Below are 23,575 nucleotides of genomic sequence, written 5' to 3' on the forward strand. Positions count from 1 at the left end.
AAAACGAATCAAATTCAAATCAGTGTCTCTCTATTCAGTTGCATTTTTTCTATTAAGTTTTGATTTTTTCATCATCCCTTGAGCTTATGGGCACTAATGACAAGTCAACCGTCATTGTAAAGTCATGAGGGCATTAATCTAGGGCATCGCTCTTAGGCATGAGCACCACATTCATGTCTACAGTTCAGTTTCTTAGCACAGATTTGTATGAACCATTGCTAGTTAAATAATATGATTGCTGTTTTATCTGACAGCACCTTAGCAAGTGGATTGCAGTACAGTTAAGGAAAGATTCAATTGTCCATGACCGGAAGACTAGAAGGCATCCAACATTCTTTTTCTAAGAGCTACTAGATTTAACTTGAATTTTCTTTGTTGTGTGTTTACCCTAAAGATTTTAACCTTTGGGGGGAAATAGGAGAGAATTCCATAACTCTGTTTTAATGAGTTGAGAAGACTGCATTGGCTCATTAAAGGACGTGTTTCTCTGACTCTTTGGATGATGTATTTCTTTTGGCTGATGGCTAAGGAAGTTTATTCCTTGCATCTTATTATTGCTCTGGATATAAAGTACCAACACTACTGACCTGGAAAGACCATCGGATCCAGCTGTATCTCCTAATAGAGATTTCATTTTCTCTGACTGCAGCAGCAAATTAGCACACACTCTGGTTCTGGAGGTTAAAAGTGTAAAATCAGTCTCAAATTTAGGTGTTGACCCAAAATCAAGGTGTCAGCAGTGCCAACTCCTATATTGTATCTGGTGGAAATTCTCTCCCTCTCTGTCTCTTAAAGGTTGTTGGCACTCCTTAGTGTGGGGCCAATGCATTCCAAATCATTTCAGCTGCCACTTTGAGTGCCACTGTGTGTGTGTCTCTCAGTGTGTGTTATGTGTGTGTAGTGTGTGTCTGTGTATGGGAGTGTGTAAGTGTGTGTTGTGTGTGTATGTGTGTGTGAGTGTGTGTGTTTCCTCCTATCCTCCCTCCATCTCTCTCAGTTGCTCTTTTCCTTTGATAAAGAAGCCTACGACCACACCAGATTTGTCTTAATGAGTCTACCTCCAGAGATAATTTATTCATATCTGTGATTTTGTTTTTACACCATCAGGTGGTAGTTATAGGTTCCCAGGGGTTTAGATGTAGGACTTTTAGAGTGAGTAGGTAATGGACACTAATCCAATAAATATTAAACATAGGGGAATTGAATGAGGGAATGGCACTTTCAGTGGCAAAATAAAATCGAGTGACTATTCTGAGTCCCCAAAGCTTACTGAGGACAATGTTACACAAGAACAATAGACTTTATTTTGGGAGTAAGCCTGCCAGTTGTGTGAGTCTGATATCTGCTCAGTGTTTTGTAAGATAGAGATGGAAGAAGAAAGCAACTCTGTAAAGGCGCTGTGCTCATGAGATAGTGAAGAGGATGGAGAAGGAAAGAAATCACAAAAGCAATGAGCTGAGGGAACAGGTTCCTGGGAGTCCTGCTATTGAACTGTCTGTTCTATCCCATCTAAACTTAGACCACTCCAAAGTCCCGGGCTGAATACTCCTTACACTACTTGAAGCTCTATGAGGTATTTCTGGACATCCAGTTTTATGTGTGATAGCATTTCAAATACTTTTTGCTCAGTGCTGGGGTGAAGATGGAGCATGTTGCCCTTTCTGCTTATTTGCCGACTCATTCTGCTCTTTCCATCTCCCATGAGCCTCAAATGAGAGACTAGTGTTCACCTGGATATCATATATACTAAAATAGAAGGGATACAATGAAGATTAATGTGGCCCTGCCCAAGGATAACACAGGGATCCCCGTCCACCTCCTCAAACAAGAAGGCCTGGACATGAGAGATGTGTGTGAGAGGGTGAAAGAGGAAGGGAGAAATGACATGATTATAATTAAAAAAATAAAAAGATCATAGAAACATAAGAATAATGTAAGATGCAGAACATGGTAACAAATCGAAGAGAAAGAGAATGACTTAAGGCTCTACCAATGTCTGGACAATAGGCCAGGACTTGGCTACAGTGGAAAATCAAATGCTAGCTGCCTTGTGTATTTCATTTCTCCTATTTTGCCATCCTGACGTATAGACACAGTATCTTAGAATGTTCCATAGCAGAATAATTTGACTCTCCCCCCTTAAAAAAATTCTAGACAGGAACACAATACATTGAAGTAGGGTTGTTCATCGCTGTGTTCTATAATAAACACTGAGAAAGGTGTTGATAAAATACTCTTAAATGTATCTAGAGAACATCTTTAGGTTTACATTGAAGTGAAACTTCAAAACCTATATGAAAGGGCATGAAATGGTGACAAACCCCTCAGGAAGCTATGAGAACATGATGTCTTTCGACACCTGCCCCTGTAGCTTACCTTCTCTGAAGTCTGCATTGCTCTAGGCCTGAATGCAACACGGTTAATGCACATGTTCTTTCTAATTGAATGGAGAGGCTGTAAGCCTGTAGTACAGTTTCTGTTTTCGAAAACACTGCCTCAGCTCTTTAAATTAAAATCTTAAGAATCCCTTTAGCGTGGCAGGCACTGTTTACTACACGTAGAGCCTGTAGTGGAAACCTCTCAATACGGCCATGGCATTTTGTCACTGTAGACTGGAAATAACTTCAGTCTCAGGATGCAATACAAAGAATGTTAAAGGGAAAACAAGTGATGGAAATGTAAATCCCATTTGCTACATAAAATACCCTCCAGCTGAGAGCATGGGTGCTTTACAGCATGTGCAAAGGGCACACATTGCATAATCTTAGTCAATTAAGAAACTACAATATTGACAAACCGCATTTGTTTGATAGTACATGAAGTAGAAACTCTTTAAGAAGGAGAGTTCAAAAAAGCTTTGGTTGCTTAGCAACCACTGACCCATGGGGACCCGTTCATGTTTAGTCTGGAATAATAGGTCATCAAATGCCACTGGGATTACTGTAAGCCTCACCTATGGAATTATTCAAACACAGCTCATTGTTTGTTACCACCAGTGTCTGGCCTAACACAGGTATGCATGTAACACATATTTTGGGGGAAAATGATCCATTAAATGCATGGTCCTCGTCCTTTTCAAGTGAGTGTTGACACGGCAAAGCCATCCACCTGACAAGAAAGTGTGATCCAATCTTGCAGCGTTTTTCACAGTTCAAGAGTAGAAAAATATAGGCCCTTGCTTTATTGAAACCTTGTGAACCTTTTAATAACCATGCTGTAGAATCCTGGGGAGACACTAACTCTTGTTAATCACTGATTGGCATATGAGAGTTTGCCTATTAATACTAAAATCACTGTTCACTAAGGCTATGGTCGACAGAAGTTGACAGGTGGGTCAAGGTCAGAGTAGTGATTACAGGTACTTTGAAGACTCAAAATAAACTTATTTTTGTATGAGACACTAGCAGCTGTGGCTAAACAATGCAGTAATAAGATGGTATGCGTTATTATTGACCAAGAGCAGGAAAAGAGTCTGGGGATGGTCCCCAGGGAAGATATAAAGAGTCCTCCAGCTGCAGCCACGCCATAACCACCCAGGTGCCTCTGGCTTGCACTGGAGGGTTCCATGTCTCTTCAGGGCTGTCCTAGGCTTTGCAATGCCACGTCTCATAGAAATCACTGCTACGTCCCTGTCCCTGTGACATCTTCCATTGCTGTCTGCTCGGATGATGTAAACCCCACCTTTGGACATTACTTACCAAGCAACTACCAAGGCAATCTCTGGCTTTTGGATCATTGTCAAGACTCCTACTGTGAAGCACCTGGCTGTGACTCTCCTGGCTATGTGCTCAAGACTTGCACTCCAAGTTGTGATCCCACGGACTCCAGTGTGCCTTGCAATTCCCCATCTGCAAATCAAGTTGTTAGTGTCAGCGCAACTACCAACGTCAGATCCACACCCAGCTGCAGCCCCTGTACTGGGGCCAAAGGGTATGTATCCAGCTGCACCAAGGCTACTCGATTTGCATCTAAAGCCTGTCAGACTCTTCAAAATGGCTCCCGCTGCATAGAGAAATATAATTCCTTCCCCAAGAAACTTCAGGCCCCACAGCACTATATTCGGGGCATCAATGAATATAGAAGCTATAGAAATTTTGGATTCATCACCAATGGCTACTCTCCATCTTGTTACACTATCGGTAGCTACCATCCCCGAAGTTACCGAATGAGATATTGTGAGTATCCAAATTATGGGTCTTCAAGCTTCCCATCAAGGAGCTACTTGTGTAGAAATTTTCAGTCTCTGAGCTGTATACCTAGTACATTCCCACCGCTGAGGTACTTATGCAGTAGTATCAGATCTCTGAATTGCTACTGATTGACTTACAGCTCATACTAGAACTTCAACAAGACTGATGGAGGACAACAGGTCATACTCAATTTTGGGTCTCTATTATTCTGCTATTCTGAAAAATTGATCTATTCGTATCAGAAGGTCTCTCTAGCCTCAAGTGTAACCGTAGACCCAATTAACCATGTAGTAGTTTTTTCGTCTGTTAGTCTGATTATGAGGGTAGTGTTAGCTCTAAAACTGACAAGAATGGACTCACTGAAGAGATTCCATATGATGGACAAACATCAACATCTTTCTTACTTTGGTTGTCACTTGCCTTGTGGTGACCTGACTGATGCCTGTTTTCAACAGTTTTTCTTTTTTAGATTGTTATGCTTTTTATCAATAGTTTTGTTAACTGCCTAATGAGCATCTTGCCTGCAAAGGGAGAAATAAAATTACCTTAGACCAACTACATGCAGCTATTTCTTCCTTTCATATAAACAATAAACATAGCTACTAAAGAGAAAGCCTCAGCAACTGTCTCTTTCAAAGAAGACTCAAAGCACAGGGTTGTTTGACAGTTGACTCTTAGACTGAACCCTTGGGAGAGATACTCAGGACTGAGTGAAGCACAGAAAGTATTTGACAGAAGAAAGACAAATGCTGTTGTAGATTCTCTGTGACCTCTAGAAATCATCTGGAGTCTGCTGTAATTCTGCTCTGTTGAATTGTGTCATTGTAATTCTAGAAAATAATTATCTCAACTCGTGACTAATAAACAACATTCTATCTGGAAACCTTGGCTTCCCTTATGCTTCATAACATGTTCACTAACATTTTTGTCTATATTGAGCACACTGGTATGCATACCACTATGGATTTAGAATTTGGATTATACTCTAAAGTAAAATTGTGTGAAAAAAATTGAATATAAAATCCAGTTATTTTGTTTTTGTTTTGTTTAGTTTGTAGCACCTTCAACTTATTCATTTTACAATGTGTGTGGTTGATTTTCTAATAAAAAATTTGGTGAGGATGCATTTCAACCAATTTAATAAGAAGTATACATTTCTATGTATAATGTATGTGACAACAAAATATAGGAACTATTTGAGAAGATTGAGAATTAAATATGGAATCTTTTGAGAAGTAATTTTAGGCTCATAAATTTCTCATGCAGAAAATGAAAGCTTCAATCTTGGTGATAAAAAACTAGGGTAGACATGGTGAGCATTTCTGTAAGTAAAAAGTGAGACACATTTAAAGGGAAACGTTTTCTGGTTGTGAATACAATAAGGGACCGGAATATTTGGGAGATTTGAGAGTACTAACAGCGAGTGTCTTATGGCTCCGGTAAAACTCAGTGATGCTGATGTGGGAAGGGTGATTGGGAGAGGGAGCAACTTCATGGAAGCAAGTTGGGGGGGGAGGGTATAATATTTGAAATGTAAATACAGAGAATATTCAATAAAATTGAAAAAAAAAAAAAACAAAACCTCAGTGATGACCTGCTTACCTAGCATAAAAGGCTTTGAATTGTACTTTTAGCACTTTAAAAATAGGTAAGTTAATAACCAAATTCAAAACTTTCAAACCATACCCATGGGACTAACATTTTATTAGACAGAAAGTGATGAGAAGCTTCAGATAGAGTATTTATGTCTTGCTTTTACTTGAAGATATTTGGAGATGATGGTGTTCCTCATTCTTGTGAGTGCCTTGGCTTTTAGATAATTTTTTTATATGTTACCAAAACATTATCATTTGGAACCAAACATTGACTACATAGAACCCATTTAATTCCTTTGATGAGGCGTAGGTACTCAAGTACTTGAAAATTGTTTTGTGTGTATTAATTGAGTATTCAATTACTCAGATATATTTTCTCAGATCTATTGTTTCATCTTTGCAAACTCTGAAGGTAGTCCTATTCTTGGAGACCTTAAGTAGGATTCTTTGATGACACTGAGATTTAGGAGGAACTGTTCAGAGGAGCAATCTACTGAAACAAACATAATACTATCTCAAATATTTAACTACAGAAGAAGACTTTCTGAGGAGGGAGGGATCACTTCTAAACAGAAAAGTGACAGAACACTCTCTTGACAAACTGGCCTTGGAGTGATGCTGAATGTTGATTTGGCAGGGAGGAGCACACAGGGATGGTATAGTAAGGTGAGGTGGAAACTTAATGGGAACCTGAATGGCACTCAGCTTGAGTGGAGGATGGGGGGGGTCAAACATGTATCAGCAGTGGATAAAAATGGAGAGAAAAAATAGGATATTAGATCAAAGATCAAGGGTAATAAAAGTTCTCCTAAGTCAAAATAAGCAAGTTATATGAGATTTATAAATATGGCCACAAAAAAACTAAAAGTTTCTGGTAATGAAAGATGTCATTTAAAAATGAAAAAATGGAGAAGAAAGATGGAGTGTGTGAGATGATTATGCTTACTGCCTAATTTTCTGTAAATATTGAGCCTAAAATAGATCCCTATAAGTGAAGTCAAATAATTAATAAAACATTGCAAACATCTCCCCAAGGAAGAATTAGGAAACAAATGTGCAGCATGTGTTCCACAGAATTACTTTTCTGACTATTTCAAAGTAAAATAAGAAAGCTCCAACATCTTTATGAGAAACAAACAATGATGATAATTACTAATAAAAACACACATTGTCTGTAAAGTAGTTATTATGATAGACCCCATTGGTAATTATTTATTATGAACAGGAGATATACTTGTTAGCATCTATTTGTCAACTATATGTAAGTGAGTAATAGGTTAGCTTACAAATATCATTTCATGGGCTGCAGGTTGGGCCAGAGATCATCAGGGCCTGTGTAGATGTGAGAATTTCAAAGGCGCCAACTGAATGCTCATCCAATTCCTCATCTTCAAGTGTCTCCTGGGGAAAGTGTCCTGCAGAGGACAAACCTAGGCTGACTTCACTTTGCTGTTCTGTTTACATTAGTAGAAACATGGAAGGTATTATCTATTATACAATATATTCGATCATGAAGTAGGGTCAGGTTTGTTGCTAAGCTTTCTTTTCTGTTGTTTTGGATTTTTAAATTATGCATAAAATTCATAATTGTCAAGACTAAAGTTGACTTATATGTCTGCAATTCAAAATCTGAAGTTCTTCTAAATGCACCAGCCCTTGACCCAGGAACTCACAGTGTGGTCATCTCCTCAGTTGCAATTGCCTGTCCTCGTCTGACATCCAAGAATACAATATGGAAAGTTCCAGAAGGAAATAATTGATAAACTCTATGCTGAACTGTAATGTGAATAATGAAATAAACTCACTCTGTCCCATTTCACTGCCAAATCTTTGCAGTACAGTGGCCTTCTTCTTAGGAGCAGCCATGTTTATCAGAGTACCACAGAACTTTAGGCTCCCTAAAACACAAGAATAGTGAGTGATGTGAGGATTTTGTTAGCGGATGTTGTACTTTTTCTGTGTTAATGCTATCAGCGACTGATGTGTCTAATTTAAAAATTAAAAGAAGCACTTTTGGTGTCACTTCCAACACTCCTTTGACACTGCAAACTAAAATAAAGTTCCAATCTATACACCTAAAAAATAATTTTGGAAGCAAAAGATCATAAGTCTGTGTGAGGAGACTATCAGCTAAAGCTTAATCTAGTGATGTTAATAAAAATTTTACAAATAAAAGGAGTGGTCTACACTAGTATAAATTATTAAGGAAAAAGAAAACTTTTAAAGTAAAAGTGATAGAGTATAAAATACATGTTGTAGTGTATTCTGCACCATAGAAAAATGTTTCTCTTTATTATATGTGTGTATATATATATATACATATATTATCTAATCAATGCAATATTATATACAAATTGAAGCCTACTAGTATGTATCCAAATTAAAAATATGTCAGTCTTGGGGAGAATTTTTAAAAAGTGAGTTAAAAATTTAGAAGCAAGTTTCATGGTTGATGCTTATACTTTATGCATGCAATTAAAGTTTAAAAACAAAGGAAAACAGTACTAAGAAAGAAAGTTGATTCCCTCCACTGAACATACAGAACATGTACTCAGCAGTAATCTCTGCCACACTACTAATCATAGTATTGCACACCAAAGTGAAAGAGGTCCCTGTCCTCTACAGTGCTACTAGGCCTTCTAGGAAGGCTCAGATTGCAACAGATCATTAATATACACCATAATAAATTTACCTTAGGTAAAATGACACGATTAATAAATCCTGTGCTTTGGCTGTGACGTTTTAGCATAGCACATCACTCCAGAGAAATGTAAGTTGTAGTACCCAATGACATCTTTCGAAAATTATAGTTAGAAATGGACTAATGAATCTGCTTTTTCTTAAACACTACTGTATTGATAACAAACACTCTGTGTCTCCCAAATAAAACATAAACATCTCTTTGCTGTTCTATTTTTTTTTTATAAAAGAGGAGAGTTTATTCCACATTCCAAAGACCACTTCCTATCATTGCAAACATTTTATAAATGCAAGTAGAAGTTAGAAGTGCCCGTGTTTCTCACTCTTCCCATCTTGTACACACAGCAGAGTTAAAGAATTGCAAGCACAGCTCCTGCTCTATATTGTAAACCAAACAAAACTCTACCTTAAGATTTATGCAATGAATGACCTATGTCAGTAATAATTAAAATTTCTTCAAATGTATGGACTTGGCACTGAATACTTAGATGGTTAACAGTTTGTGAAAAGATTCAAATAACTAATAAAGCTTCTACCCTTGGCAGGCTATTAAAAGTTTTGGAAGACACATGGCAGCCATGTTTGTTTCTGTCTGCCATCTTGAAACTTGCTTTTACTTCTATCAGTGAGAACCCTTCCTTTCTAGACTGTGGTTTTAGTGAGTTTAGTATTAAATATATAACATATGTAATAATCAATGTTTCTAAATGTTTTTTTTTTCTATTAAACTTCATCAGGTTTTCACAGTAGTGTCGTCTTTTGGATTTTCCATAAAATGTCTGTCAACTGTAAACAGTCAATGGGTACATGTGACTTAAAGTATAAATAGATGTTATCTTCCCCACAGGCTCTTCATGACCAGGCCTCTTGACTGGTTTAATTAAGTAAATTGTCACACCTAGTATGTTCCAAAATAGCTAATCCCCAGAACTGCATGTCTATGTTTTTAATTACTTGGCCTGCTAAAGTCACAGTCCCCAGATTGCTTCAGAAGTGAATCAGGAGTTGGTTGAGACCGCTTCCAGATGTGGATGCATGTGGTCTCATAGCCAGTGTAATTATTTTGGGCTCACTAGACTCCAGCTTGGTCTCTGTGAACCAGTTTAATCTCACCAACAGCTGTGACTGTGCATATCACCAAGCCAGGCCACTGATAGAGCAGAGAAAAACAGAGTGTGGCACAGAGTCAGGAGAAAGCACAACAAGATGGCACCACTGTCAACTTCCACTCTGAAGAAAAGTATAAGAAGTCATTTTCTTTAACTTTCAAAAGTATATAAGTCTTCTATTTACATTTTGACATTCAATATAAAATATAATAAATGAAGATATGATAGTATAAGCCTCGCCTCTGCCCTCAGGAGGAAGAGGAAGAGGAAATAAGAGTTCAACATCAACCTGGTTCCATCCTGGGACCCTAAATTAAATTAGTAAATAAAAGTAAAAAGATGTGATTTTTTTTTTTTAAATTGAGAAATAAAGGTCACAAATCAACAATATTTCTTTGAGAAAATAATAGATATTTTAAATACAGAATTCTTTCTTTCAAGGAATAATTATGGTGCAAATAATATAATTGTCAGAGTTGTAACTTTAAGTAGTGGACTATTTCTCACCTACCATGTAACCACCGAGAATGGAAGGTTAAGTATCATGCTAACAGGGAACGTGTTGTTTCTTATCAATGTGTCTTTGATCCATAGTTTCTGATGGGTAGATGTCTTCTTTATTTTCATCAACTTCTCTCATATTGGGTAGCAGAAAGGACCTTGGTCCTGTTTTATAGGAATTGAGTGCAGCTCAAATGCTGAGTGACTTCAAGCACTTCTCTGCTGAACGGTGAAGAGAAATATGCAAAGCTCCTCTTTGTTCACACATAGTAGAGTGGTCATAGTGATTTTGAGCATTCCAAATCAGAATTTATGCTTACAGAAGTCAAGATGCCAGTTAACCCTCCTATTGAATAAGTGGTAATATGGACTGAGATGCTTGCTAAGAATTCAGCATAGGGGTTTATAAAACACTGTGAACAGGCAGGACACATGGTAAAGTCCCCAGCTTTTGCTTCTGTGCACAGTATGATGAGGATAGTCAGTTAGCTGGGATGCTAGAGTCAGTCTCTATTCTTTGTGCTCCAGCTAACTGTATTGGTGTGAATACTTTGTTGCTTTGCCTCCTACATAAATATATAACTCCTAAATTCATGCTGGACTCCTTCAAGCCCTATATTAACACTAACCCCGTAGAGGTGATATAAGTTTTATGTCAGATACATGTGGGGAATAATTGAAGGCCTTTTATCCATCATGTACAAACCACCTAAGTGGAAACCTTGAGGGTGTCACTGGGAATATCTTTGGAAAATTCTGGCAAAGCTAGTGAATTATAGGGTTCAAAATGATTTGATTTAACAGATCTACTTCTGCTAACTGATCGTGTATGTGTGTGTGTGTGTGTGTGTGTGTGCATGCGCGCGCACACGTGCACACACATGTGCAAATGATTTTATTTAATTACATTCCAAATATTGCCCCTTTTCTGCCCCCTCCTCAAGTTCTTTACCTCCTCCCCCATCCTCTTTCATTCTGAGAGTTTATTTCCCCACCTACTCCCACTTTACCTGCCCTAACCAGCCAGTATCCCTCTTTCCTGGGGCATCAAGTTTCTATAGGGTTAAGCACTTTGTCTCCTCACTGAGGCCAGACAAAGCAGTATTCTGATACATATGTTATCAGGAGCCATGGTTCAGCCCATGTATACTCCTTGGTTGTTTCAGTGGTGGCTTAGTTTCCAGAAGCTCATCGGGTCCAGGTAAGTTGACATTGCTGTTCTTCCTATGGGTTTGCCATCCCCTTCAGCTTCTTCAATCCTTCTCCTAACTCTTCCATAGGGTTTCCTGACCTCAGTCCAGTGTTTAGCCTTAAATGTCTTCATCTGTCTCAGTCAGCTGCTGGTAGAGCTTCTCGGAGGACAGCTGGCTATGTTGGGACACTCTCTGGATGGCCTTATCTTCAGTCTCTGCTCCATTTTTTTTTGTCCTGCCTATCCTTTAGACAGTAGCAATTCTTAAATACTGAAGACAACAGCAATACTCTAAGCAACATCTTTCCGTTCCAAAATGCTTAAAACCCAAACAGAGAGAAATGATGTCTTCAGAACCCTAGTAACAAATGTACTGGTGTAGATCAACTGCTCATCAAGGAACAGATCAATAAACAATATCCAGTTCATACAGATACATGAAATACATCAAGAATATACACATTATGAAAAGAGCTTGTGCTGCATGGTAAATCACATGAGAACACCATTCTCTCACTTTTTTTTTCTGCTTGCTTATCACATATACAAAGTGAATTGAATATATTAGAAAATAGTCACACGATATGAACGTGCTGTCATGTTCTTTGAATCTAATGTTACAAGAAGAAAAGAATGATGAAAACAGGTATCTGAAGAGATTACAAATAAAATACTACTTCCAACACTGGTCCTCCAGCCTCACATTATGCCATTTAATCTTCTCATGACACCATAAAATAAGAAAACTGAAAAAAAAAGTATTGGGCACATACAATTATTTTTTCTAGGCAAAGACATTCTCCCAAGGCATTGAACCATGTGAATTTACATTCTACAGTATGTAGAGGAAAGAGCACATTTGGTTTTTTTTATAATAAGTCTGTAGAACTCTAGAGTGTTGAAAATGTACATCTGATCCTGTGTCTACTTAATATCAACAGCCTAAGGAGAAAAAGATAAACAAATACAAACTATCAAAGGAGAAATTTAACTACAAATAACAGATCTCTTGATTCCTCACCTTGGAAAAGTAGGTGCACATTATTACTGCCAGCCAGAAGGAGCACATAGAAATAATGAGAGGTTGTGAGAGAGGGAGAAGGAAACCAGGCCAAATATAAAAGAGCAAGACCAAGTGGAAGGTAAATGGCAAACTTAAAAGCAGGAGAAGAAGGGGAGAGGGATAGGGGCTGAGAGAACAGCTGGGAGAAGGAGAAAAACAGTAAGAGATAAAGATTATCTTCTAAAAACTTGTCCCCGCTACATGAAAAATTCATTTGAAGACTTACAACCTAAACACTAAAACTAAATTCAATAAACATAAATGTAAAGAAGTCATGAACTGTAAAAGAATAAGTGTTATCATACCTTGGGACCTCCTTGCTATGGTGGGCCACATCTAACACTCGGGATTTCATATCCTAGAAACTTACTGTGTTTAGTGAATATTATCTTGGTACCTCATAAAGGTAATAGCAATGTAATATTTGTGTAATTATGACTGTGTCCAAGTGATAATAGATACATATATACACACACACAGAAGGAGGACCAATTTTTCTTTTCCTGTAATCATGGTTCTGAGGACTATAAGATGTTAAAAAGGATTGACCCTTTGGAATCTACAGAACACACCCAGGCACCAAATTCTCAGAACAAAGGGGATTTATTATCCAGGAAGGGCAAGCTTGGGTTAGAGGCAGGCTAAAAAGGCAGACAGTGAGCAGCAAGCAGGTAGGTGTTTTTTTTCCATCTATCCTTCCTTCCTTCCTTCCTTCCTTCCTTCCTTTCTTCCTTCTTTCCTGTAGGTTTCTTCTTCTTCTTCTTCTTCTTCTTCTTCTTCTTCTTCTTCTTCTTCTTCTTCTTCTTCTTCTTCTTCTTCTTCTTCTTCTTCTTCTTCTTCTTCTTCTTCTTCTTCTTCTTCCTCTTCTTCTCCCTCTCCCTCTCCATCTTCTTCTGTGTCTGTTAGAGCCCTTCACTCTGTATGGAGTATAAGGAAGAACTTACAAGTTGTATTGTTCAAAAGAGCAGTTTATCTTTTGTCTGTTGTGGGAACTTGAGCCAGAAGTCCCACACAGCTCTCTGTTTCGAGATGAAAGCAACCTCTGCCAACTCCGTGGCTGGGTCAAGTTGGCCACATGAGAGCTTGGGCGAACAGAGAAGGGAAAACAATTTTGGCAGCTTCTGCTCATGGGCTCTACTACTGCTACAGGGCTCCAGGCCAGGCTGAATAGAACCAGCTGGAGGCTTCATGCAGGGTGCAAGAAGCTTCAGGAGAGAAAATTTTTTCCAAACCAGTAGTGTTAACAACTCTTAAAACAAAGGTTCTCAGGTGGTGGAATGATTCTTACATGTGTTTACTCTGAAGCAAAACCCCGCATATATACAGTTTTGAAATGGTTTAGAGTCTGACCACCCATACTTCCTCTTGGCTTGGCCTAAAGGCTTGGGAAGAACTTGTCTACATATTTGAGGGTGATCCTGCTTCTGCCTGGAGCTTACATGACCTGTGGTCACATCTACCTGTGGAGGAGGGACTTGGGGGTGGCCAATGTTCAAAAGGGACATATGGTGTTTATAGTGATTCCTGATTTTCGGGAGCCTAGGAAGCTTCCTGCTGTTTTACTTATCATTCCCTGGACTTCAATTTGTCTCAAACAAGAACCGGAGTGTCCTTAATTGCATAAGTCCCACAGTCTGTTAGAATAGCCACATTTGTCATATTTACATGGATGAAATTATCAGAAATTAAAATTCAGCCAGGAAATTTTCCCTTTTTTGTTTGTATCTCTTAAAACATAGGTCCCATAGATTTTTAAATGTATAAATTGAATTTGCCTGAGGCATAGGAATCTACATTTCTTGTTGCTCTCTGGTAAAATGTAGAAATGTTACAAAATATTAATAGAACATAACATGGGACTCAAGAATGCTAGTGACTGACATGCCAGATCTATTGGGCAGATGTCTTTACCCATTTCACAGAAGCAGTGTTTGTCCATTTCGTAATCAAAAGAGTCTCATTAGCAACAAGAGTTCATTCCTCAATTTGAAGGCCAGTGCAGGCAGCTTCAACCAGGTCCTGCGGTCGGAGGGCAAGTCATGCCAATGATGGCTGAACAGGAGACTTTGCAGAACAGCACACAGACACAGTGAATCTATGTGATGGACGCTCCACAAGCCATGAAGCTGCCCAAACCTTCTCCAGTGAAACACAAAACTGTTATTCTTCCTTTTCAGGGTGGAGCCACTTCATCCCCTAATCCAACTGTGTCCCAAAGCGGGAAGTTCTGTTGCTTTTGGTGGCTGCAGAACAACACTTTAGGAAGCCAACACTTCATTTTCCAGGTCTCCTAACTCTCTGTATGGAAATGTGTCAATATCATCTATAAAAGAACTTTTAGGAAGACCAGGGAAACCTGGTCTACTGAGGGTTTCTAAAGGCAGAGAGGCTTCAGAGTCACCATCAAGCCAAGCAGTGAGAACCTCTCAAGGACAGTCTTGTGCATTCTGCAACCCCGGAAAGGGACAAAAAAGCATTTAAACCAACTCTTTCAGGTGGCTATGTTCAAAAGACAAAACTACTAATTTGGTTCAAGTAAACATTTTCTGTACAAACACGAAAAGTTATCTGGGTGGCAGCCTGGGGTAGCCTGGGATACAGATGTGTTTGTGGGACTGAACTAAATTTAACAAATGGTTGATGACTAGGATACAGTGTCTGATATCCCAGAGCACAGAGTAAAGAGACTATCCTCTAACTCTGGTTTTGTATGAAATAGTTGTATAACCAAAAGTGTGACACCTTTTTTTTTTTTTTTGGTCTAAATTTAGGTTCCCTACCAGTGAAACAAGGTAGCTGAACTTAATGATCACATAAACCTTCACTGTATGAGAACTTGCTCATTCTGGCCCAATGTGTGTTGAAATCATCTATGATGTTTAACTATGGTGCCTTCCTTCTGTGTGTTCGTCTTTTCCCAGAGTGCTTATCAAGGTACACCCAAGCTCAGCCAATGTCTTTTAATGATACAGGCACACTTTAATTTCATGTCACAAATCAACTATTAAATTGTGAGTGACGCATTTATCTCTGTTACACTTTAATTATTCAACTGCCTATAGTTAGCAATGGAAGCTGTGATCCCAACTTATGGACTTCCTTAAGACACTGCACTTGGCCTGCTTGGAACTTATGTTTCAGGGGTAGACAAATAAAGGCAATGCCCTGAGAAGCATTACTATCTGTCCTTACTCCTGGAGCTTATTTCCTGAAGAAACTGCAAATTGCAATCATTTCAACCCAGAGACTCCACCCGCCTATAAAGTACAAGTGCCTAAGTACAGTAGTAAAACCTGCCTGGGCCTCCAGGTCACATCGTTAAAGTGTTTCCCTAGACACAAGCCCATGTCTGGGGATCTGATTTCACAACTGAAAACACTAAACGCAGTAATAAGGTAATAATAAGGTACATGCTAACAACAGCCATTTAAGCTCAACAACTTATTACACTATTAAAAGAGTAGGAAAAAAACCTGCCTGACACTACTTTGCCAGCAGCTTGCTAACTAGATTTGGGATGTGTTGGGATATGAAATACTCCCAACAGTGATTGAGAAAGACTGTGAAGTTATATATTTCTTCCGGGGTCAGGGGGCGCTCCAGAGATAGTGTCTGTTTATTTTTGAGGTAATAAAATAAAAAAGAAAACATAAAGATAGAACAGGCATACTGCTAGACCATGCTTAGAAACCTGAGGCTTGCTGAGAATAGGAAGTTTATGGTAGCTAGGAGCCAAAATATAAACTGATCATGGCGGCAGACAGGAAATCATAGGAGGACTTTGGGAACAGATTGTTTTTAAAATGCTGTAGTCTTTTTATGAGCTAAGAAGAAACACCATGAAGGACTTTTCTTTTAGTTCCACAAATGGCTGTGCAGATTCAAGTTGCTAGATCACTGTGAAGAATATTTCAATATAAGGGAAGAGATACAGTTTTCTCTTTCATGAGTCCTTTCCTCTCTCTCCTTATATGAAAAGAACAAAAAGACAGAAGTAGCAACTGGTCCTTTCTACTCCTCTGCCTGAGCCCTTCACCCCTAACTCCCACCTGCCCTATCCCTTTGATGGAATTTCTCAGGAAGGTACTGACAGAGAAGGAAGGCAGCTGTCAGATTCTTAGCCAGAGGCTGCCAAAGCCCATTCCAGAAGGACAGATTTTAAATGAACAAAGCATAGCTCCACGCCCATCACACCATGTACTGCAAACCTATCATTCAGTTGAGACTTTATCTATAAAATCATAACATGTAATGGTATTATTCATAGAGACAGAAGATATGTGTTTCTTAAGGAAAACATAGTTCTTTGTTATAATATTTCAAAGACCTTTGCTGTGGGTCAGCTCTCCACTATGCCTGTATAGAAATTCTTGAGTGAATTTTAGATATGATAATCCCTTATTGAATAATTATAGCATCCTTTTAATGAAAAACATCATATTTCAAAAGTAAGACTATTGCAGTACTAAAAGGAAGGAAACAAGGAAGTAAATCTAGTCAGTGAATCAGAGCAGTGTGACTTTAAACCTTCCAGCAAGCCCAGCCCCTTTATCATAACTTCCTGTGCATTCCTCTGCAATGCTTTAAACACCTGCTGTTACAGTAACTACCGTGATTTTATTTGTTAGGATTGGATGCTGGCTGAAGGTAAAATTTCCCCTTTCCTACCAAGTTTAGGATGACTGAAAAACTCAGATGACGTGAGCAAAGGAAACGGCGTGGTTAGTCTATGAAAATGTCTATACTTAGAGATGGATTCTTTTCTTCACATGAAAGAGCTGCTCCTGTTATTAGCTGCAGAAGCAAGCATGTTGAATTATTTCTGAGGACTGTGAAATCCCAGCACCCAAGATGATGGTATTAAGGAAATAGAGGGGTAGGAAGATATGTGTCACCATAAGGGAGCTCAAGGAAATGGAATCAATAACCTTATTAAGAAGACCGCTTTCCCCTTCACAAGAAGTCAGAAGTTTACAATCAGGACATGGAGAGCAGATATTGGTTCTGGCCACACCTTCATCTTCAACATCCCAGACTTCAGAACTGAGAACAATTATTCCATATTGTTTACAATAGATCTAATCTTGGTGATTTTTGCCATGGCAGCCCAGTGGGGTAATAATGGACTAGCCTGGACCACTGATAGACTCCATGCTTTTAGGAGAGTCCAGAACATAACTGCTAAGATGAATCAAACCCTGTTCTTATCCTAACTCATGTATCAGACAAGAACATTTCCATCTGTCTATGGGTGCCATGGGATGGATTAAAACATATCCTTATGAAGCTTAAACTAACATTATACTGCTACAGAGTATACTGATGTATCTCTTGGGAAAATCACCGAAAGATTTCTATTTCAGCCAAATCTGCAATGACTAGATCCACGTCACTGTTTACAAATTAATAATCCATTAACATTAGTGAAGGAGTTTATGAAAAACCTGCACTTAGAAATCTTAAATTCAAAGTTGACTTTAATGTACCTAGTAATACTGTTGGTTCTTTAAGCTCTATCTCATACCGAAATGGTTTCATTCTGTGGGTAGCAGAATGAATCTACTTCAAGGGTTTCTCATTGTATATATTCTCTTAGAGTTTTGTTCCTCAGGAGGATGTATCAGAGTTAGGAAAGAGAACTGCTATTCTATCCCCCATAGTCTAGTATCATTTTTAACCTTATGTCAGAGCACTGGGAAAAAGTGCTAGATCTTGGCACAGAGATGCTGTGTTCAGATGGAAACCTGCCTGTGGGTATCAAGTATTAATGTGAGCGTTTTTATGTTATAAAAATGTCAGTTAGGAGGGGTTTGTGTGTGTGTGTGTGTGTGTGTGTGTGTGTGTGTGTGTGTGTGTGTGTGAGAGAGAGAGAGAGAGAGAGAGAGAGAGAGAGAGAGAGAGAGAGAACTATAGAGAAGAAGAGTGAGGAACCAGAGAGAATGTTTGACTACAATTCCACCAAACCTTCCAACTCTCCCTCTGGTACAATCCCAAGTTACTGTTTCACAATTAGGAAAAGCAAAAAAACAAAAATACATCTCTATGTTTCCTTTTGCCTCTAACATTTGATAATTAAGATTATTCTACTAAGAATTTTAATATTTTTGGATTAATATTTATAAGCTGAAATAGAAATTAATAAAAACTTATCCTTAGGGTTTTATTTTTTCAGATACATACAAATGAAGTAATGGAAATGTCTCTGTTGTTAGGTGTTTGACCAGAATCATTTTATAAAATTTGACATTCATTGTTTCAATTAAAAATATTCATATCTTTGAGGAAAATTGTCTCATATTTAGGCTCAGTAGAGAAAAATCTACATAAAGCAAGTTTCTTGGGCCTGGAGCACATGAGTTTCAGTTGTATTATCACAAAAATTATTCTAAGAATAATTTAACTAGTCTGTCTGTGGTCTGTTTTCTTTGCTATATGAACTGGACCATAGGTTCTTCCTAGGTTCATGCTGGTACTCTAAGTAGGAAGATGAAGATGAGAAAATAAAACATCAAAAACTTGGGTAAGATGGTCAGAGAGGGCTGTTGACCTAAGACATCATGTTTGCTAGGATCACAGTTCCATAGCTACCCCTCAAATGGCAAGAAGACAAGTCAGCAAAGACTTCAGACAGCCGGAGCAAATGGAGCTCAGAGAAGATCTGTTTCTTCTTTTGCAGGCTACATGTTGTCTAGTAAACACAGAATTTCACATCTCAGTGTCTGGCACTGTCAAGCTATATGACTCAATTTTGGGCACTGAGAACCCTGCTGTCAGTCCACTTCTGGCCTCAACAAGCATGACTATTGCCATGAAACCAAAGCTCAGTGCCCTTTGTTCCATTCATAAGACCCTGAAAGATGTTTGACTCTACCTATCCCTGCAACAAATTATAAATCGCAACAGCCCTCAAATGAGGGGATGTAAAGCTTCCAGGAGTCAATATACATGGTTCTTGATAAACATACCATACATCTGTTGCAAGATATTTGGTCACACTTAGATATTTTACTGAAAAACAAACCAAATCAAAACAAACAAACAAACAAAAACCATTGCCTCATTTTAGTTGTGGTGGGGCTAAACCCTTAGTACATATCTCTAATCACTACCATTACAAACACTTTCAGTTCAAAACAATGAAAGTGAAGTAAGTTTGTAGAAGAACACACCCATGTTTGAAAGTGGCAACTAAATGAGTGGCAGACAAAGTGACAAATCAGGGAAAGATTTGCAGAATAGGACATGCCCACTTTTATGAGGAGAGGAAAGGGAAGCTATTTAAAATGCAGTGGGGGAGGAAGGGAGGAAGAGGGAGAGGGAGGAGAGAGGAAGGAGGCAGTTTTACCTGGCGAATATTACAGAGATAGATAGCTTGAAAAAAAGAATAAGCCAGAGACAGGTGAAGATAGAATGATCCAGAAAATGAGTAGGAACTGGAAGATTAGAACAGATAGCCAAGTTAGTTTGAGGCCAAGTAGAGCAAATCAGGCGAAGCAGAGACAAGCCAGATTGAATTAGTCAGCTAGGAGAGAAGTTTGAGCCAGAACATTTGAGTTGAACCATCCAGCCAGAGGTCAGAAAGAACTGGAAGGGGTGCACTTACTCAGCAGTAAGTCTCAGAGACTGAACATATTCTAGGCCTATATATGATTGTACAAAGACTAGAAGCTTCCAGGACTAGGCCGATGTTAGCAGATGGTGGCAGTAAACCCTGGAGATGACAGTTGTATCAGTAAATAAAAGTTACTTTTATATGCATCAAGAAGTTACTTGACTGATATTACTACATCTGACAGTGTAGGGTTAATATTTGAACACATTCACAAAATACTTGTTTAAAATTTTGTCACTGAAACAATCAATAAGAAATTCTCTAAATCCACACTAGTTCTGGATGTAAGACAGAAAGACGAGAGAAGATAGATATACTTTATGTCCCTTAAAAACCATCCACAGAGCTGGAAAGGTGGCTCCAGCCAGAAAGGCGGCTCGTACAGGCTGAGCTACTGAGACCTGGAACAGATCTTAGGAACTTCTGTTCCCACCCAGAGAGGACTTCAGGTCGCAGAGCAGAGCCTGGCCCAACAACCAGCCGGAAAGGCGGCTCCAGCCAGAAAGGCGGCTCTTACAGGCTGAGCAACTGGTGAGTGGGAGACCTAGGCTGCGGGGGAACAGAGGGATCTCTGCGGAGTGCACATGGAAAGGGCACCCCCTGCCCTGACCTGCCCTGTCCTCCCCGATCCAGTAACCGTAAACAAATCTTAGGAACTTCTGTTCCCACCCGGAGACGACTTCAGGTCGCAGAGCAGAGCCTGGCCCAACCACCAGCCGGAAAGGCGGCTCGTACAGGCTGAGCTACTGTGACCAGGAACAAATCTTAGGAACATCTGTTCCCACCCGGAGGTGACTTCAGTACACAGAGCAGAGCCTGGCCCAGCTGCCACCCGGAACCTGGGCTGCTGGGGAGTAGAGAGATCTCTGAGGAGTGCACACGGAAAGTGTACCAGGGACACAGACCAGATACAAGGGAAAGGCAAGAACATATCACTGACAACAAAATGGCAAGAGGAAAGAGAAAGAGTATATCCCAAGGAAACCAAGACAATCTAGCAACACCAGAACCCAGATCTCCGATAGTAGCAAACATAGGAATTCCAAACACTCCAGAGAAAGAAGACACAGACCTGAAAACATGCCTCAAGACGCTGATAGAGTTACTTAAACAAGAAAGGGAGGAAAAGCAAAAAGATTCAGAAGCTTTTAAAGAAGAAACAAGAAAAATACTCAAAGAACTCAAAGAACGAGACGAAAACAGAACCAAGGAAATAAAGGAATGGAAGAGGGAAATTAAAACAGAAACTGACACAATAAAAAAAGCACTAAAAGAGATAACCCTAGAGTCAGAACACCAAAAAAAGAAATCAGGAGTCACAGAAGCAAGCATTTCCAACAGATTACAAGAGATCGAGGAGAGAATCTCGGGGGCAGAAGACAACATTGCAAACATAGACAAAACAGCCAGAGAAGATGCAAAAAACAAAAAGCTCCTAACCCAAAATGTCCAGGAAATACAAGACACAATGAGAAGACCGAACCTAAGGATAATAGGAATAGAAGAGGGAGAAGAGTATCAGCTAAGAGGCACAGTAAATATCTTCAACAAAATCATAGAAGAAAACTTCCCTACCCTCAAGAATGAGATGACCACGAGCATAAAAGAAGCCTTCAGAACTCCAAATAGGTTGGACCAGAAAAGAAATACCTCTCGACACATAATAGTAAAAACATCAAGTGCCCAAAGTAAAGAAAGAATACTAAAAGCAGTAAGGGAAAAAGGTCAGGTAACTTATAAAGGCAGACCAATCAGACTCACACCCGATTTCTCAGCAGAGACTATGAAAGCTAGAATAGCCTGGACAGACATCATGCACTCCTTAAGAGAGCACAAGTGCCAGCCCAAGCTGCTATACCCAGCAAAACTATCAATCACCATCGATGGAGAGACAAAGATATTTCAAGACAAATCAAAATTCACACAATATATGACCACAAACCCAGCACTACAACGAATTACAGGTGGAAAACCCAATACAAGGAGGGAAAATACAGCCTAGTAAAAACAAGAAAACTCCTAAACAAGAAAACTAAAAAAAGAAAAAAACACGGACACAACTCAACCCAAAAAAGCAAAAATGGCAGGATACAGAAACAATTATTCCTTGATATCTATTAACATAAATGGGCTCAACTCCCCAATAAAGAGACACAGACTATCAGACTGGATACATAAACAAAATCCAGCCTTTTGCTGCATACAGGAAACTCATCTCAGAGACAGAGACAGACACTATCTCACAGTAAAAGGGTGGGAAAAAAACTTCCAAGCAAACAGCTCCAAGAAGAAAGCTGGAGTGGCTATTCTAATATCGAATAAAGTAAATTTCCAACCAAAAGTTATCAAAAAAGATAAAGAAGGACACTTTTTACTCATTACCGGGGAAATCTGTCAGGAGGAACTCTCAATCCTTAACATATATGCTCCAAATAAAAAATCACCCACATTCATAAAAGAAACTCTACTAAAGCTCAAAAAATACATTTCACCCCACACAATAATAGTGGGAGACTTTAACACCCCACTCTCACCAATGGACAGATCAGGGAAACAAAAACTGAACAAGGACACTGCAAAACTAGCAGAGACTTTGAACCAACTAGAATTAATAGATATATACAGAACATACTATCCTAAAGTAAAAGAATACACCTTCTTCTCACCACCCCATGGCACCTTCTCGAAAATTGACCACATAATTGGACACAGAACGAGCCTTCATCGATATAAGAAGATTGAAATACTCCCATGCATCCTCTCAGATCACCATGGTCTACGGCCGGTCTTTAACAACAACAAAGACAACAAAATGCCCACATACACATGGAAACTAAACAACACTCTGCTAAAGGATAGCAGGGTCAAAGAAGAAATAAAGAAAGAAATTAAGGATTTTCTAGAATTCAACGAAAACGAAAACACAACATACCCAAACCTATGGGATGCAATGAAAGCAGTATTGAGAGGAAAACTCATTGCTCTAAGTGCTTCCAAGAAGAAACTGGAGAGAGCTCACATCAGCAACCTGACAGCACAGCTAAAAGCCCTAGAACAAAAGGAAGCAGATTTACCCAAAAAGAGTAGACGGCAAGAAATAATCAAAATTAGGGCAGAAATAGACCAAATAGAAACAAAAAAAACCATTGAAAAAATCAACAAAACAAAGAGTTGGTTCTTTGAGAAAATCAACAAGATTGATAAACCCCTAGCCAGACTACCTAAAGGGCAAAGAGAGAGTATCCAAATTAACAAAATCAGAAAGGAAAGTGGTGACATAACAACTGAAACTAAGGAAATTCAAGAAATCATCAGATCCTACTACAAAAACTTATACTCCACAAAATTGGAAAATCTGGAGGAAATGGACGAATTCCTAGACAGATACAAGGTACCAAAGTTGAACCAGGACCAAGTAAACCATCTAAATAACCCTATAACACCTAAAGAAATAGAAGAAGTCATCAAAAGCCTCCCAACCAAAAAAAGCCCAGGTCCAGACGGGTTCAGTGCAGAATTTTATCAGACATTTATTGGGGATATAACACCAATATTCACCAAGCTATTCCAAAAGATAGAATCAGATGGAATATTACCCAACTCATTTTTTGAG

The 23,575-nt window shown here is 38.9% G+C and overlaps 1 protein-coding gene across 1 annotated transcript; it reads left to right on the forward strand.

Annotated features, from left to right (window-relative positions):
- Positions 1-3,565: 3,565 nt before the first annotated feature.
- Positions 3,566-4,318, forward strand: KRTAP24-1 (keratin associated protein 24-1; the record flags this gene model as incomplete). The annotated part of the gene is made up of 1 exon (XM_080918694.1): positions 3,566-4,318. One exon carries the CDS (start codon positions 3,566-3,568, stop codon positions 4,316-4,318), a length of 753 nt encoding a protein of 250 aa, XP_080774820.1.
- Between the last annotated feature and the right edge of the window lie 19,257 nt (positions 4,319-23,575).

Source organism: Micromys minutus (genome assembly GCF_963924665.1).
Source record: "Micromys minutus genome assembly, chromosome: 7".
Lineage (NCBI taxonomy): Eukaryota > Metazoa > Chordata > Mammalia > Rodentia > Muridae > Micromys > Micromys minutus.